This window comes from Camelina sativa, chromosome 1, assembly GCF_030686135.1.
Source record: "Camelina sativa cultivar CO46 ecotype springtype chromosome 1, ASM3068613v1".
In the NCBI taxonomy this organism is placed as follows: Eukaryota; Viridiplantae; Streptophyta; class Magnoliopsida; order Brassicales; family Brassicaceae; genus Camelina; species Camelina sativa.
Genome location: NC_141880.1, coordinates 12,024,128 through 12,039,567, shown reverse-complemented (window position 1 = coordinate 12,039,567; position 15,440 = coordinate 12,024,128). Strand labels below are relative to the sequence as shown.

Genomic DNA, 15,440 nt, shown 5'->3' with positions numbered 1-15,440 from the left:
AAAAAAAATATATACAGTTCTCTATGCATGGGTTGGTATGTATATGGTTTCTGTAACTTTATTCTAATTTGTGGGATTTGTTCCATAGTTAAAGCTATGAGAACAACAATGATTTACCGAAGTTCTAGAAGCTTATCGCAAGTACACATCCTTGCACTTTCAACTTAAGATAAGAACAACAATGTTACAATTTAAAATTATTTTAGCAGAATCGTGCAAACTTTATCTTCGATCGACAACAAATTAAAAAGTCGCTAAAAAGGAAGAAATTTATAAAACATATTATACAGTTAACACAAAAGAATACGATGATTCATTTGATCAAAGTACTTGCCAAGTTGCATCTCACGCGGAAACGTTGGATTATTATATTTTTCTTGTACGATTCTAAAATAGTTGGGGTATCCTCTATTTTCTTTTTTTTTTGGAGTTAAATTGTCACTTATAATCATATAATCATTTTTCATTTTTTACTTCTTTTGTAATTATTTTTATTTTTCACATCTCTTACTACGTCTAGTACTATACATTTCGGGTACCAAAATATTCATGTTAACAGAGATTACAAATTACGTAACGTATATTTAAAACTGTGACTCTAAGTTTACCCAAAAAGATATGAGAGAAGTAGTTTGAGTAATATACCGGTATATGTATCAAAAACTTTTGTGTCATTCGAAGTTTAGTATTCACCAAATCGAGCAACTATTCTCGAGGAATTTTGGATGATTAAATTTCTGATACAAACCATGACCGTCTTTTATCATGCATATGCAATTTGAACACTAGTTCCACTTAAGTTATCAAAAAATTCATATAAATAATTATATATATAATTTAGATAAACACATAACCGAGACGTCTCTAAACATTTACAAATTACACATCAAATATGTCAAATTTTTTCACACATAACACATAACCTACAAATAATTTGAGACAAATCTGGTGTGTGAAAAGAAAGAAACGTTTTTTTTTTATCCTGATAAGACATCTACTATAAGAAACATTTCTTGATTAATTGTCGTATCTTAGCAAAATCACATGCTTAGCTGCTAAACATGTCTTTGCAGTACAAAAGTGATAAATAATACCCGTACGAAACACGGAGTTCAGATGATCTTCCAACGACAAATTTTTATTAGCAGATGATTCAATCATTTTTGGGGATTAAAAAAGTGATTAGTGTCTAATCACTCAATTAAAAATTGTTTGTGTGTAATCGGTGAATGATATTGCTGACGTCTTACACGCACGCCTTTGTGTCTCATGTAGTCTTTGAGCCGTTGAGGTACTTTCACCTCTACAACTCATTAATTTGCTGTTCCATTTTTAAATTTGATTAAACGAAATAATTTAAACGTTAAAAGTATTTTAATCAGATCTGCATTTCAAACAAAATCTGAATAAAGTACTTTTAATAAGAAATTTGCAGACCCTTAGAATAGAGAGAGTCTCTACACTACGGGGTTCAAACATATATATCAACTTTTACCAAAAAAAAAACATATATATCAATACAAAAACTGTTGTAGATCATGTATGATTTTGAACTATTGAAAAAGGCATATACTATATGCATCCAGAATATGCATGATGCATCTAAGTACTGGTGATCTCAAGATCATGCGATGGATGATGTTTCCTCGTATGTAAAATAGTTCTACCATTCTTTGAGTTTGTATATAATTGTAGTGTACGCGAAAACACTTAAATTTAATTTGATTTTTATATCATATTTATTTTACCATTATTTTGACATAATCTGAAATTAGACGTGAATAGTTAACCCAAAAAAAAATTATACTTATGACAAAGCCACTCATATATGGTCTTCCGATCAGCATGTGATCTCATTCTCAGTTTTAGTTTGAACATCGAAATGTCTTTGGCTTAATCAGTTTTAGTCCTGAGAGACTCAAAATATATCCAATCAGTTTTAGTGATTATTAATTAAGTAATGATTTGATGATGTGCCTTATTTTGGCATTAAAAAGTTTTTTTTTTTTGGGGTTTTAACAGAAAAGATTTATTGGTATCTATATGGAAAATGAACGAAAAAATCTATTATCTTTGACTAGCAAGTGGATCGGTCAGGTCACGGTTGGCATGGAACACCATAAATCTGACCCTAGTTCTAGAAAAATATTCTAATGTTTGTAGTGCTAATTAACTACTATGTTTTTGGTCCCATCAATATATTATATTCGACAGTCGTATTAAATTTCTGATTCACCCATTACAGTAAGACTGATCTAGTTTTACATCAGTCACATTGTTTTTTCATAAATAACTTCTAACATATGTATATATATATATATACACATACACATAAGCTTCACGTTCATTATCCCACTGTTTTATTTGTTAAAACTATTTTGGAAACAGAAACCAAGTGATAGTTTTGGTTTTAAATTCATTTGAAAGATGAAACTGAAGTAAGAACGCGTACGTGTTGTACTCAACCACACGTTTTTTAGTAAATTTCGGTGGATATATGATTTCAACTATGGAAAAGATGAAAACAATACATTAATTTTGTGAGATGATCATATAATATTATAACAGAAATAAGAAGAGAGTATACAATCTTACAAATATCTAAGCATAAGAAAATTATAGGACCACCTGTCCCATGGTGACATACAAAGACCACAAACTCTTCCTTAATTATTTGGTTTGTTTCTATAATTTATTGTCATAATTCCTTATGTGGAATCCAACGAATCTTATACGACAACAACAAAGATTAGTGTGAGATCGCATATATAAATCTCCTCGACACTTGGAGAAACCTTAGTGGTTCAAGTATGTTTATAACCTTAATATAATCGGCCAGCACCATGAATTTCTCTTTTACTTTATAATTACGTATGCGTTTTAAGAAAAATGTTCATTAAGGAAGTTAAATAATTACAATAAAATATCCCTTGCATTAAACCCTTAGATCATATACGTGGCAACAAAACACAAGTTCTAAATAACTTTAGTATAAAAGGATTATTCTGTTGGATTTGATGCCTCGTTACACCATGTTACCCAATGCCTTAACATTATTTCTTTAATCTTCTGAAGTGGAATATGATTATATTTATAACTAATAGCCCTGTAATGTCACCGTTTGGTGAATGAGAATGATAAAGCCTAGGCGACTAATTATAACATTATAACATTTAAATTTGATGTACTTTCATAGATTTTTCGATGGTATAGTTCAGTTAAATAAAGGTTTGATTTGATTAAATTTTTGTTTGGTTCTTTTTGGTTTTAGATTTAGATTGAATATAAACTTTAAACCTTTTGAATAATTATTTTAAGTGAAATTATATATGTAATTGAAATATAATTATTTGTCTATCTAAATTCAAAATAGAAATTTTTGGTAAATAGAACTTTCTAGTTCGGCTAGATTTTATCCTAGTTTCTGGTTTTTGTTTAACATTTGAAAATTATTTGAGTTTTAAAAGTTGGTAGTATGTGAAAGGATGTTTTTGGGAGGAAACTATAATGAGCTTTGTTGAGGCAATAGAGAAAAGAAATTCACCGGGAAGGTCATCTCAAAACATTCGGTATCGGTATGATGGCCGTGGAAATCTTATGATTCCATCACATACTTAGGCTGGATTTTGTTTACAAAGAGACGATTACATGAACTATGGAGAAAATTTTAGTCATGAACTATGTATAATATACCTTATTAAAAAGGATATTTTGTTAGGTTTTTGAAACATATTGTGTAGAGCAAATTTCAATGATGCATTTTTCTGAAGATTAACCCGCTTTTTTTAATCTACAAGATGTGATTTGTTTGCTCCATGTTAACTATAATTTCTCCCAATATTTCACGTTTTTGTAATCTTCAGACTATCTAATTTGTATTTCTAAAGTTTATTTTTTGAGATTACTTTTGTAAACGCTTATCCTCCAACTTATAACAACTAAATAATGAATTTTCTTTTTATTAATGTATGATTGGTAAGAGAAGTTTAGTCGTTTGGATTTATTAGTCCATCAGTATTTTTTTCATCCTCAATTTAAATTCAAAAGAAAATGCACCAACGAGAAGGGGGTAAATTAGTATTTTGTGTACGATGATGCCTTTGTAAATCAAGAGTTAAATGGACAGAGGAGAGGCTAATCAAGAGTTATGACTACGACCTTTGAAAAGGGACAATGAGAGCACCCAAGTTCTTGTCATTCTTTTTTGTTTACATTATAATTCTGATTCTTTTCTTCTTGGGATAACATTTGCTGAATAGATTAATCATTGTTATTTACTAATTAAGAGCTTGTATAACTATTTTTGTAATTTAAGATGGAAAAGTATATCAATTGCACGGAACTGTCTTTTAGGTAGTGGTTAGATTATAATTATGACTATAAAAAAGAACACAGCTCTGAAAATGTAAAAAGATCTTTGTCTTGTCACTAGTCTATACTCATACAAAAAAAAAAGGTGGTGGAGCCAAGGAGAGCTAGAGTGAGTGCATATATAAATAATGAAAGGGGAAGAGGAAAAACAGAACACAACACAACACAAAGACAAAACAGAGGAACACTTAGGCTTCACAAGACAGAGAGACAAAAAGAGATTAGTGGGTCTGTGAGAGAAGGAGAAGACACTACTTCTCTAGTTTAGCTTTCACTGAAAGAAAAAGAAAAAAAAACTAAGAAGAAAGAATGAGTTTGTGGGGAGCGATGGGAGGAGGATGGGGTGTGGTAGAAGAAGGTTGGAGAAAAGGGCCTTGGACTGCTGAAGAAGACCGCCTTTTGATCGATTATGTGAGGCTTCACGGTGAAGGCCGATGGAACTCTGTGGCTAGGCTCGCCGGGTTGAAGAGAAATGGCAAAAGTTGTAGGTTAAGATGGGTCAATTACCTAAGACCAGACCTTAAGAGAGGACAAATCACTCCACATGAAGAGACCATCATCCTTGAGTTACATGCTAAGTGGGGCAATAGGTAAAAATACTTTAAGCTTTTGATTGTTTATTTTTGCCACTAGAAGTTGACATATTGTAGATCTACTCAAATAAGAAATTTCGTCTTTCTTTCTTATTTCATGATCTTTTTGACTGATGATTTATATTTGTAGGTGGTCGACGATTGCACGTAGTTTACCGGGAAGAACAGACAACGAAATCAAGAACTATTGGAGAACCCATTTCAAGAAGAAGACAAAGTCTCCAACTAACAATGCGGAGAAGACAAAGAACCGTCTCTTCAAGAGGCAACAATTTCAGCAGCAAAGACAAATGGAGTTACAGCAAGAACAGCAGTTGCTTCAATTCAATCAAATCGACATGAAAAAGATCATGTCTTTACTAGATGACGACAACAATAATGGTGATAATACCTTCAGCAGCAGCAGTAGCGGCAGCAGCGGCGAAGGTGGTGCTTTCTATGTGCCTCAACAGATCATACATTCAACAACAAGCTCTGGTTGTGACCCAAATACTAACGGGTATTACCCGGTGGTTCCTGTGGCAATACCCGAGCCTAATGTGAATGAAGATAGCGCTATTTGGAACGGTTTATGGAATCTAGATTTTGAAGGACAAGGAAGTTTTGGTGGTGGTGCTTGTTCCCTAAGGGATCACTGTTTCGGGAACATGGCTATTCCCTTCTGTTAACTTGACCTTTTAAATATCTTATCTTCCGGAGAATGAAAGATAATAACTTGATCGACAAGTTAGGTCGAGTTTGAGTTTAGTTTGATTTCATCTATTTTAGATTTTTGGTTTATCATAAGTAATTTTGCTATGAATTGTGTGCGATGATGTAAGAAGCTCGTTTTAGCTGTGCCAAGCTAAAAGGGTGATGTAGTAGAGACTAGAGAGTCTATCCAAGAATGGCTGTCAATCGTTATACAACAGTACAACACAACTCACTCCAATATATCAAATAAAAAATTTGTTATTTGGATATTTAGTGAGAAAATATCTTGATGAGATTAACAAATTTTAGTATATTATTCCAACTTGGAGTATTCTATTGAGTTTCTTAGATTAATAGAAAGCTTTCTGAATGTGGTTGCTTTTAATAGTTTAGGACTTATATGTTGCGAGATATATGTACTTAATTAGCTCTCCTTAAACATTGAACTGCATTGTCAGTTGAATAGTCTGGATCATCATCATACATCTGTCTATTATAAAGATCGACTTTAAAATGTGAAAAGAGAAAGTTGTCTATGAGAAATTAAAACTAAATATAAAAATGATGCTAATTTTTCAAACAATAATATACTTCTCAAAAATTTCTTTAGTTAATTTCGCTTCTTTGTCTATATTTATTTATCTTTCTTCCCAATTTTATATGGATCTTAAAAGTATATTGATTTTTTTTCGGAAGCTCATTTTATTCAGTTATTGATCAAAATTTCTTTTGATATTTGGAGTTTAATTATTCAAAAGTGCTATTTTTTTGCATATTAATAGAACTATAGAAGTTAGTTTTACCGGATAGCAAAATAAAATATCTTCTAATGGTGATGCAATAGAAGACAGAACAAATATTATAAAGATAGTGCAGTTTGCCCAAAAAAAAAAAAAAAAGGTAGTGCAGCTGAAAAGAAAAACAAGAACACGGTTTGAGCTCATATAATTATTATTAATTTTAACAAATAAAAATGTTAAACATGAATTGGATATTTTAGAATTAAAATGTTATGAATTAAAAATTTTCTTTTGAACTCATTAGAGAAAATGAATGTTTTCCTTTTAATCAGACTAGGTGAAACTCCGCGCGTAACATGTTCTAAAATTATCTTTATTTGCAGTTTTATGTTAGTAGATGTTAAAGTTATTACATGTTAGTGCATCTATAAACATTACATATTATTCATATATTCATTCATATCTAAGTTTCTTCTTATCAATTTTTTTCTTATAACTATGTGTATATATGTTATGTTGTTTTACTTATTTGACAGACATATTTTACGTTAATTATCACAATATTGATTTGAAAATAAAAACTTGAAGACTTCTTTAATTCTCAACTCAATTTCAACATTCGTTCTACTAATGTTTCGGTGACCCGAATACATGTGATTTTCTTCTACTATCATGCCGCTTCTACAAATACTGAACTTAACTATTTAAAAATCTGGTTAGATTATATTATTCAAAATGATGATATTCCAAGCAAATATACAAAATGAAGAGAAGATTCATACTAAGAAAACAAATAGTTGTCTTCAAGCCTCCGTTCCCAATATTATTTTGCTCAAATTCACGACACTCTTCAAGAGTAGGACGCCTTTCCTTTACAGTTAGTGTCACGTTTTTTAATAAAAAAAAGTCAGCTCAACATTCATAGGCTGCCTAGAGACCATCTACGTCTTGGTAGATTAAATTTGCCAGCGTTGTTCAATGTTATAGGCTATGAATCTTGCACTACTTTTTTTTTTGTTGAAATTGCATGAATGGAACCTTGCAAGCTTGGGACTAAGCTGTAAGTAGCATAGAAACGAAAGCCATAAGAGAAAGGAATTTATTTTCTTCTTTACAACGACTAAACCACAATTCACTCTCGATAAAAGCATATTAGTTTTACAATCAGTCCGGATTTTTTTATCCAATTTATTTTACCTAAGTATCGGAGTATCAGTTCGAAGTTAGTATCAGTTCGAAGTTACTAACTCTCACTTGAAATGATCACATAGACAGAACATAAGAGAACATTTTATAAGTTGTCAACTAATTGCAGTCATAAATATTACATGTAGCGTACCTTTTAATCCTCTTGGTGTTTTTGGCCTTACTGTAGCCATGGACCTCCAGCAAATGAGAGAAAATGATGAGTGTTTTCAGTTTTACCAAAGAATAGAAAGTGAATATGATAGATACACTTTGGGAACTCAAAAGAAAGTGTATCTAATATCCATGTGATACGGAAATTCAATTCCATAAATATTGTGGAGTATGATAATGATACGAGAAGCATGTGAAGTTATACATCTATCTTGACATTTTTTAAGTACATTTTATTTTTTGTGTGATCCTCTCTTATCTTTGTATCCAAACAAGTTTCAACTAAATTCTCTACAATCCTTACAACCAAACACAATCATTTTTTTATTTGATAATATTAATTTCCTAAAAACTATCTACCTAATTTAAATCAATATGTTATACTAAAATATAATTCTCCTTGCACTTTTATTTAATCTTATATTTAATTATTTTAATTACTATTTAATACATAAAGTTAATAAAATTTTAGATTTTTTTAGCATATGATGTGATTTGAATTTTTATAAACGGATCTATATTTTAAAAAATTTCTTAGGATATTTATAACCAAACAAATATATCCACATATAGACCTCGAAATACATTTTTAAAGTACAATAGGGTGCCATCACTTTTTGGCTATTTGCTAAATTCGGGTCAGATTTTTAACTAAAATTATAACCGATTCAATTATCCAGATCCTCCTTAAGATTACCGAATATTTTGGGCCGGTTTTTAATCCATAGCGTACTTATTTACATCCAATTAATGTCAATCAATGCCCATTGTATCTTAGGAAAGATCTAATTTACATGCCGAATTTTTTGGGCTGAGTTTGACAAAAATAATTGTTAACACAAATTCTATAATCACATCCCTATAATATATCAACTAATTCAAGATAAACACATCTTAGGAAATATCTAATTTGCGTTTAATAAAGGATTACATATTTGCTAAGTTCTTATTAGCTTTAAATGTACACTATTAATCCAATAATATCAATCGAGAATCAAAATAAAAATATGTCATATCATTCATTCCTAAATCATAACTAACCAAATCATAAAATGTATATTCTCAACATGCGATTCAAGAGTTAATACAAAACTTATCTACAACAGTTAACAATATATATATATATATATATATATGCAATTCACCATCGACTACAAGCACCATAAAACTATTACAGTATCATATCAACAAAATAATAGACCCGTGGTGTACTACGGGGTTAAACCTAGTACAGTATTAAAAAATTACAACTATTAAAAATTTACCTGACAGAACAGTGCAACAGTGCAACATCAAATTGAAGTAAATAATGCAAGTTCCGAATATACACTAATTTATTGCGTGCAACAGGGCAACATCAAATTGACCTCTCTAATTTTCCCTAAAAGTTTTCCTAAAAAACGGAGACCATATATGAACAGACAAATTTGACAAAAAAAACCAAGTAGAGAGGATGGAAACACTCACTGAGTAGAGAGGCTCTCTAATTTTGATTTATAAATGGAGTGAAGGTAGTTTCGCTAACCAAGAAATTGAGATTTCAATGGAAATGGTACTGCAATTTCTGAATTCTAGCGAGCTCTTATTCCAATTGGACATATAAGACAAAGGTAACTTCAGTTAAAAATTAGATTGGGGGAGGAGGAGATGAAGTATAACGCTGTGAAGTGGATTTAATATAGAACAATTTTTGGGTTCACTCCTAAACTAAACTCCTTTGTTCACTTCTACTTATTTTAGCCAATGAGAATCTGACATGTCATAATACATTTAAGAACCTATTCATTCATCTCTTTATAAAATAAGGAAACAAAATTTGTATATATTATTATAAAATTAAAAACTTAATCCGCTTATTTATAAAATCAAACTGGTATATAATTTCATTATAATTGTAAAATCTAAACCCTAACCATCTCATTTGTAAACCCAAACTAAAATATAATTTCATTCTAATTGTAAAATCTAAACCCTAACCATCTCATTTGTAAACCCAAATCGACATATAATTTTGTTCTAATTATAAAATCTAAACCCTAACCATCTCATTTGTAAATCCAAACCGACATATAATTTTATTTTAATTGTAAAGTCTAAACCCTAACCACTTCATTTGTAAACCCAAACCGACATATAATTTCGTTTTAATTGTAAAATCTAAACTCTAACCATTTCATTTGTAAACCCAAACCGACATATAAATTTGTTTGAATTGTAAAATCTAAACTCTAATCACCTTATTTGTAAACCCAAACCGATACATCATTTCATTCTAATTGTAAAATCTAAACCAAGCCAATAATTAACTTTCCTTAAAAAAATATACATAATTTGTTTCATTAATCTGTTTTGCTTTTTAATTTAATTTTGATTTATTTTTTTAAACAAGAAAATGTATAGAAGATTTTGATTGGTTGAAAAGGAAGAAGTGAATAAGAAGGTTCACCCTAGGAGTGAACCTAAGTATTTTTCTTTAATATAAGGGAGTAAGGGACATTAATGATTATTAAGAATTGAGAAATCGATTTCTCAAATCAAAATCACAAGGAAAGAGTTTGTTGATGTGGCTTAATCACATAAGAGATTTTTTTGGCTGATGTTGCTTGCCTTAGGAGCTTCTTTTTTTTTTTTTTTTGACATCACAGTACAGGATCAGCTCAAATGAGCCAATTGGTAGGAAAAACGTTTACAAAGGTAATTTGATGTGACTCGACTCTTGCACGCCGTGCGAGCTTGTTTGCATTACCATTCTGCGTTCTGGGACTTGGACTAGTGCAAAAGATAGGAACTCCTCCTTATCCGCCTCGATCTCGTCCAAATATGTCTTGAAGGTAGGCCACTCGGACGGCGAAGACACCATCTTCACCAAATCAGAACAGTCTATGAGAAAAACAACATTCTCAATATTTGCACCAATCATACAATGCATTGCCCAGATTAAAGCTTCCACTTCAGCATGGAGGGGTGACAAGCTACGGCGAAGGTTAGATGCACCCATAGTGGGAGATCCCCCCTCAGGGGAAATGCAATACCATCCTCGGCCTGTATATTGGTCAGTCACCTTCCAAAATCCGTCCACATAACATCGGGAGCTGTTCCCATATCTGTTGGCTGCAGCCAATTCCGTAGGCACTGGCCCAGTAGTGGGGTGGGACCCATTCTGGGCTGAAATTCCAACTGTGTCTGCTTGCGCCGAGACCCAAATTTTAGCTTCCTCCTCCGCTAACTGTAAGATTGCTAGCGGACTGGAGTCCAAATTGCTGAAAATTTTATCATTTCTAGCCTTCCAAATATACCATAGAATCCATGGTAAAAAATCCGCTGAAGGATTCTGCTGAAATCTCCAAAATAAAAAGTCCATGTCGGTATAGACAGATTCTGAAGGAAAACAGCCCGGAGATGTCGGGAACGAGGACAGAGCCCAGACCTGTCTAGCCGGAGGACATAAAAAAGAGCATGATTGATTGTCTCCTTAGGTCCACTACAACGGCCACACTCAAGATCACAGGTCATACCACGTTGCTGCAGGTTAGTTGTTGTCGCCATACAACCCGTAATTACTTGCCATAAATAGTGTCTAATTTTTGGTGAAGACCGAATCTGCCAGACAAATGCTTGTAAAGGAATAATGTTAGGGCCAAAGACAGGTACTGAGCCCGCTTGATTCTAACGCAAAGCTTTATACCCAGACTTAACTGTGTATAGACCAGTCTTTGTCAAATGCCAACCCAACCTATCCGGTGAATCTGGTTTACCAATAGGTAAAGCAGAAATAATGGCAACATCCTCCGGCTCGAAAGAGGCCGAGAGTAAAGCCAGATTCCAGGAATGTGAACTTCTGTCAATAAAGGTTTCAACTCTAAGCGTGGGATCAACGAGCGATCCCGAATGCAATGCTGGTCTCGAGGATTGAGCAGGAATCCAGGGATCAAACCATACTAAAATGGAGTCACCGGATCCTACTCGTTTAATGAGTCTTTTGTTTACCAGAGAGCGAGCAGATACCATGCTTCGGCATCCATAAGATGGCGAGTAAGATTTGATTGGATCCAACGGGTTGGAATGCCTATAGTAGAGACCTTTAAATACCTTAGCAAAAATGAGTCTGGAACTGTAACTAACCACCAGAGTTGTTTAGCCAACAAAGCGGTGTTAAAATCATCCAAACACCGAAAACCAAAACCTCCATCGAGCTTATCAACACATAACTTATCCCAGGCTATCCAGTGTAGCCCTTGTGTCTCCCCAGAAGCACTCCACCAAAAGTTAGAAACCGCACTAGTAAGTTTCCATGTGACCATTTTCGGAAGGCGAAAACAAGACATGACAAAGGTAGGGACGGCCGTCGCTACAGATTTGATCATTACCTCTTTGCCCCCCCCTAGATAGCAGCCGGGCAAGCCATTCACCTGTCCGTTTTTGTAATCTATCCTCAACAAAGGAAAAAAACCTTTGTTTTTGAACCTCTTAGACTCTCAGGAATGCCCAAGTAAGAACTTATACCACCCAAATTGATGATCCCCAGTACTCCTTTTAGTTCCTCTCGTAAATCCGCAGGAACGGTGTGTCCAAATTAAACCGAGAATTTCTGGAAGTTTATTTACTGTCCAGAAACTCGTTCCTTAGGAGCTTCAAATAACAACTTTTGTTAGTATGTAAACTTTGGATTATCTTTCTTCAGAATTATGCTTGGATTTGACATTACCTCCTTACTTATCCTCTTGTTTATGTAATTTAAAAGGGTTTTAAAAAGATGGTTTCTAGAATTCCGTATCTATAATAATTCATCTTGAAGTTAAATCAAGTTAATCAAAGTTCATCAAAGTGTTACTTATCCAATATGTACCGTTTAGGTACACGTGGATGTTATCTCTTAACAAACAAAGTAGACTGACAAATAGATTATCAAATCTAAGTGGCCACTAGTAAACGTATAGGGGTTTAGCCTAAATAAGCTTTATTAGCCTGACCATCGTTGCCTTAAATACTCCCAAAGACTTTTGATTTTTCTGCATATTAGTCAAACTGTATATGTATCATGATTTGTTTTTTCTTCAATAAACGTATCTTTCATATGTCACCCAAACAAAGACAAAAAATTCGAAACTTTCAATTATACTCTACAATAGTCAATAGTCTGGATTACATTTAAGTGGTGGTTGTGAGAAACATTACTGAAATACGTACGAAACCCTTAAACTATGCTTTCCGTAAATGTTATTATATTAATGTATTAGAATTATATATACATATGATAATACATATACACAAAATATGTCGATCCGTTGAACTTTAAAACCAAAAAAAAAAAGAAACAAATTATGGAGTATTTTAACAAGAGACTTCAGAGTTAATAGCTTATTCTGTTACAATTTATATAGAAGAACTAGCTGGAAACAATAGATTTCAATGTGACAACTTATATCCAGCGAGGTAGACATCAACGTCCCCAAGCAATGCAAGGTCAACCACTCTTGACTTAATATTTTTTTTGGAAAACATGTTAGTACTAAATTCTTGAATATCTATAAATTTTCTTATGATGATTGGTTGTAGCATTCAATTACTGATATAGGTGAAAACTAATAAATGAAAATATCGCGAATGAAATTGTTAATTTTGATATGCATAGATGAGAGCTATAGACGCCCTAACGTATCATTGTATCGAGCCATGGACTAACCGGCTTACAGAAGAGACCTGTCCTTTAAAGTCTAATTCCATAAATTAGTAAACCACTAACTACTTACTATGGCTTTCCGTATTTAGTTAACATACCTTTTGATATAAAAAAAAAAAAAAAAAAAAAAAAAAAAAAAAAAAAAAAAGTTAACATACCTTTTTTTTTTGGTGAATTTGCTAACTGACCAAACAAAAAAAATCTGTAGAAAAAAATAACTAACTATTTGAAAAAATTAAGAAATTAGGGTTAGGAGTATAGAAAACTACCAATTTAGGGTTGATAGGTGGTGGTTGATGGTAGTAATGGTGGCCGGCCGGCGGAAGTGGTCGGCGGAGGTGGCCAGCGGAGGTAGTTGTTGGAGAAGTTTGTCGAAGTTGATCGTCAGAGAAAGTCGCCGGAAAAAGTCACCGGAAAAATTTGTCAGAAAAGTTTGCCGGAAAAGTCACCGGAGAAATTTGCCAGAGTTAATCGCCGGAGATGGTGGCGAAAGTGGTGGTTGTGGTGGCAGGGGTCGTGGTGATTGTGATAGTAGAAGTGGTTGGAATAAAGATAATATATGTAATTAATATATAAAATATATAGTATATAAGATTTATATGGTTAGTATGGTTAGTGGGTTAATTATAATTTTTTTAGGTTATTTTTGTCAATTTTCTTTTTAGTTTTTTTTAACATACTTTTTTTTTTGGTACTACACAGTGCTAAAATAATCAATGTGTTATGTGGTAATCGATGATGTCACGGCAGTTCTTGACATTATTTTGTACGATTCTAAAAGCTACCGTCTACTAAAATATAGTCATAATTTATCGTTCGTTACTAAAATAAGTTTGTTTTTGTCTATTTTGCTGTCAACTCTCATTTTCAAGTCATCCGTATATATAGATTACAAGTCGCAAGTGTCTCCAATAATGATTAAGTTTGGTTGACCCTAAAGATGATTAAGTTACACACATAAAATAGAAAGCTTTGATTTTTTTTAAATTAATTAGGATTCATACTCCCGCGATATCACGGGAAAAAGAAGTTAAATTAAATTTAAAAGTATAAATTATTTGAAAGTAACAATATGTAGTTTAAAAATTATATGGTAAAAATAAAATTAAAAATTATCTCAAAAGAGAAAAAATAGTAAATAGGAGTAAAACTACATATTATTAAACATATATAACTGCGAGTTAAAAAATACAACCATCAAAATGAAACTTATGTTAAAAATTTATTGTGGCAGAAAAACTCAACTCTTAATTAAAAATTATTATACGAAAAATCATAATGAATAGAGACAACCTTGTAAATATTTTTGTATGTTTTTGTAACTATAAGTATAAGTTATTTTATGAAAAATTATAGTTAAAAGTAACAAGCATCATAACATTTACTAATATTTATCTTATTAATAAAAAATATTATGAAGAAGTGATCCTAAGTGAAAATATTAGACAAAATTATAATAAGTAAATGAAATTTTCTGATAAAAAGATTTTTAAAATAAAATAAATTTCATCAGCCAATAATTATTAAAAAATACACAACTTCTAAGAATAAAATATTAAATATTCAAATCTTTAAAAACACATATTTTACAAAAATTTACAATAAATAAATTTAACTGTAAGTTACATAATTAAAGTTGATTAAATGTATATCTATATTATGATAATCATTTCTAAATCTTTAGATGTATTATAAAATAATGTTGGATATTGAGTATGAAAGTCCATATTATTTAGATTCAACATGAAACAAAAAAAATTGTGTCAACGAACAATGAGTTATTAGTCAATTAAACTATACACATAACAAACATAAATTCAATATGAATAAGAATACCAATTGTTGTATTTTAATAGTCAATTAAACTATCAAAATGTAAATGATGGATATCTAGAAATTGAAAACTTAAAAAACATCTAGCTATTTTTATAACGTGTTACAGAATATTTTATATCATTATAGTTTGAAAATACAACATAACAACTGTTTTATAAATATGAGCTT

General features: G+C 31.6%; 2 protein-coding genes across 2 annotated transcripts; one reads left to right on the top strand and one right to left on the bottom strand.

Moving 5' to 3' along the window:
• Positions 1 to 4,521: 4,521 nt before the first annotated feature.
• On the top strand, positions 4,522 to 5,973 carry LOC104789366 (uncharacterized). The gene is made up of 2 exons (XM_087457439.1): positions 4,522 to 4,961; positions 5,095 to 5,973. Exons 1-2 carry the CDS (start codon positions 4,681 to 4,683, stop codon positions 5,630 to 5,632), a joined length of 819 nt encoding a protein of 272 aa, XP_087313565.1. The 5' UTR covers positions 4,522 to 4,680; the 3' UTR covers positions 5,633 to 5,973.
• Positions 5,974 to 10,442: 4,469 nt separating this feature from the next.
• On the bottom strand, positions 10,443 to 11,117 carry LOC147949812 (uncharacterized). The gene has a single exon (XM_087510638.1). It carries the CDS (start codon positions 11,115 to 11,117, stop codon positions 10,443 to 10,445), a length of 675 nt encoding a protein of 224 aa, XP_087366764.1.
• Positions 11,118 to 15,440: the final 4,323 nt, after the last annotated feature.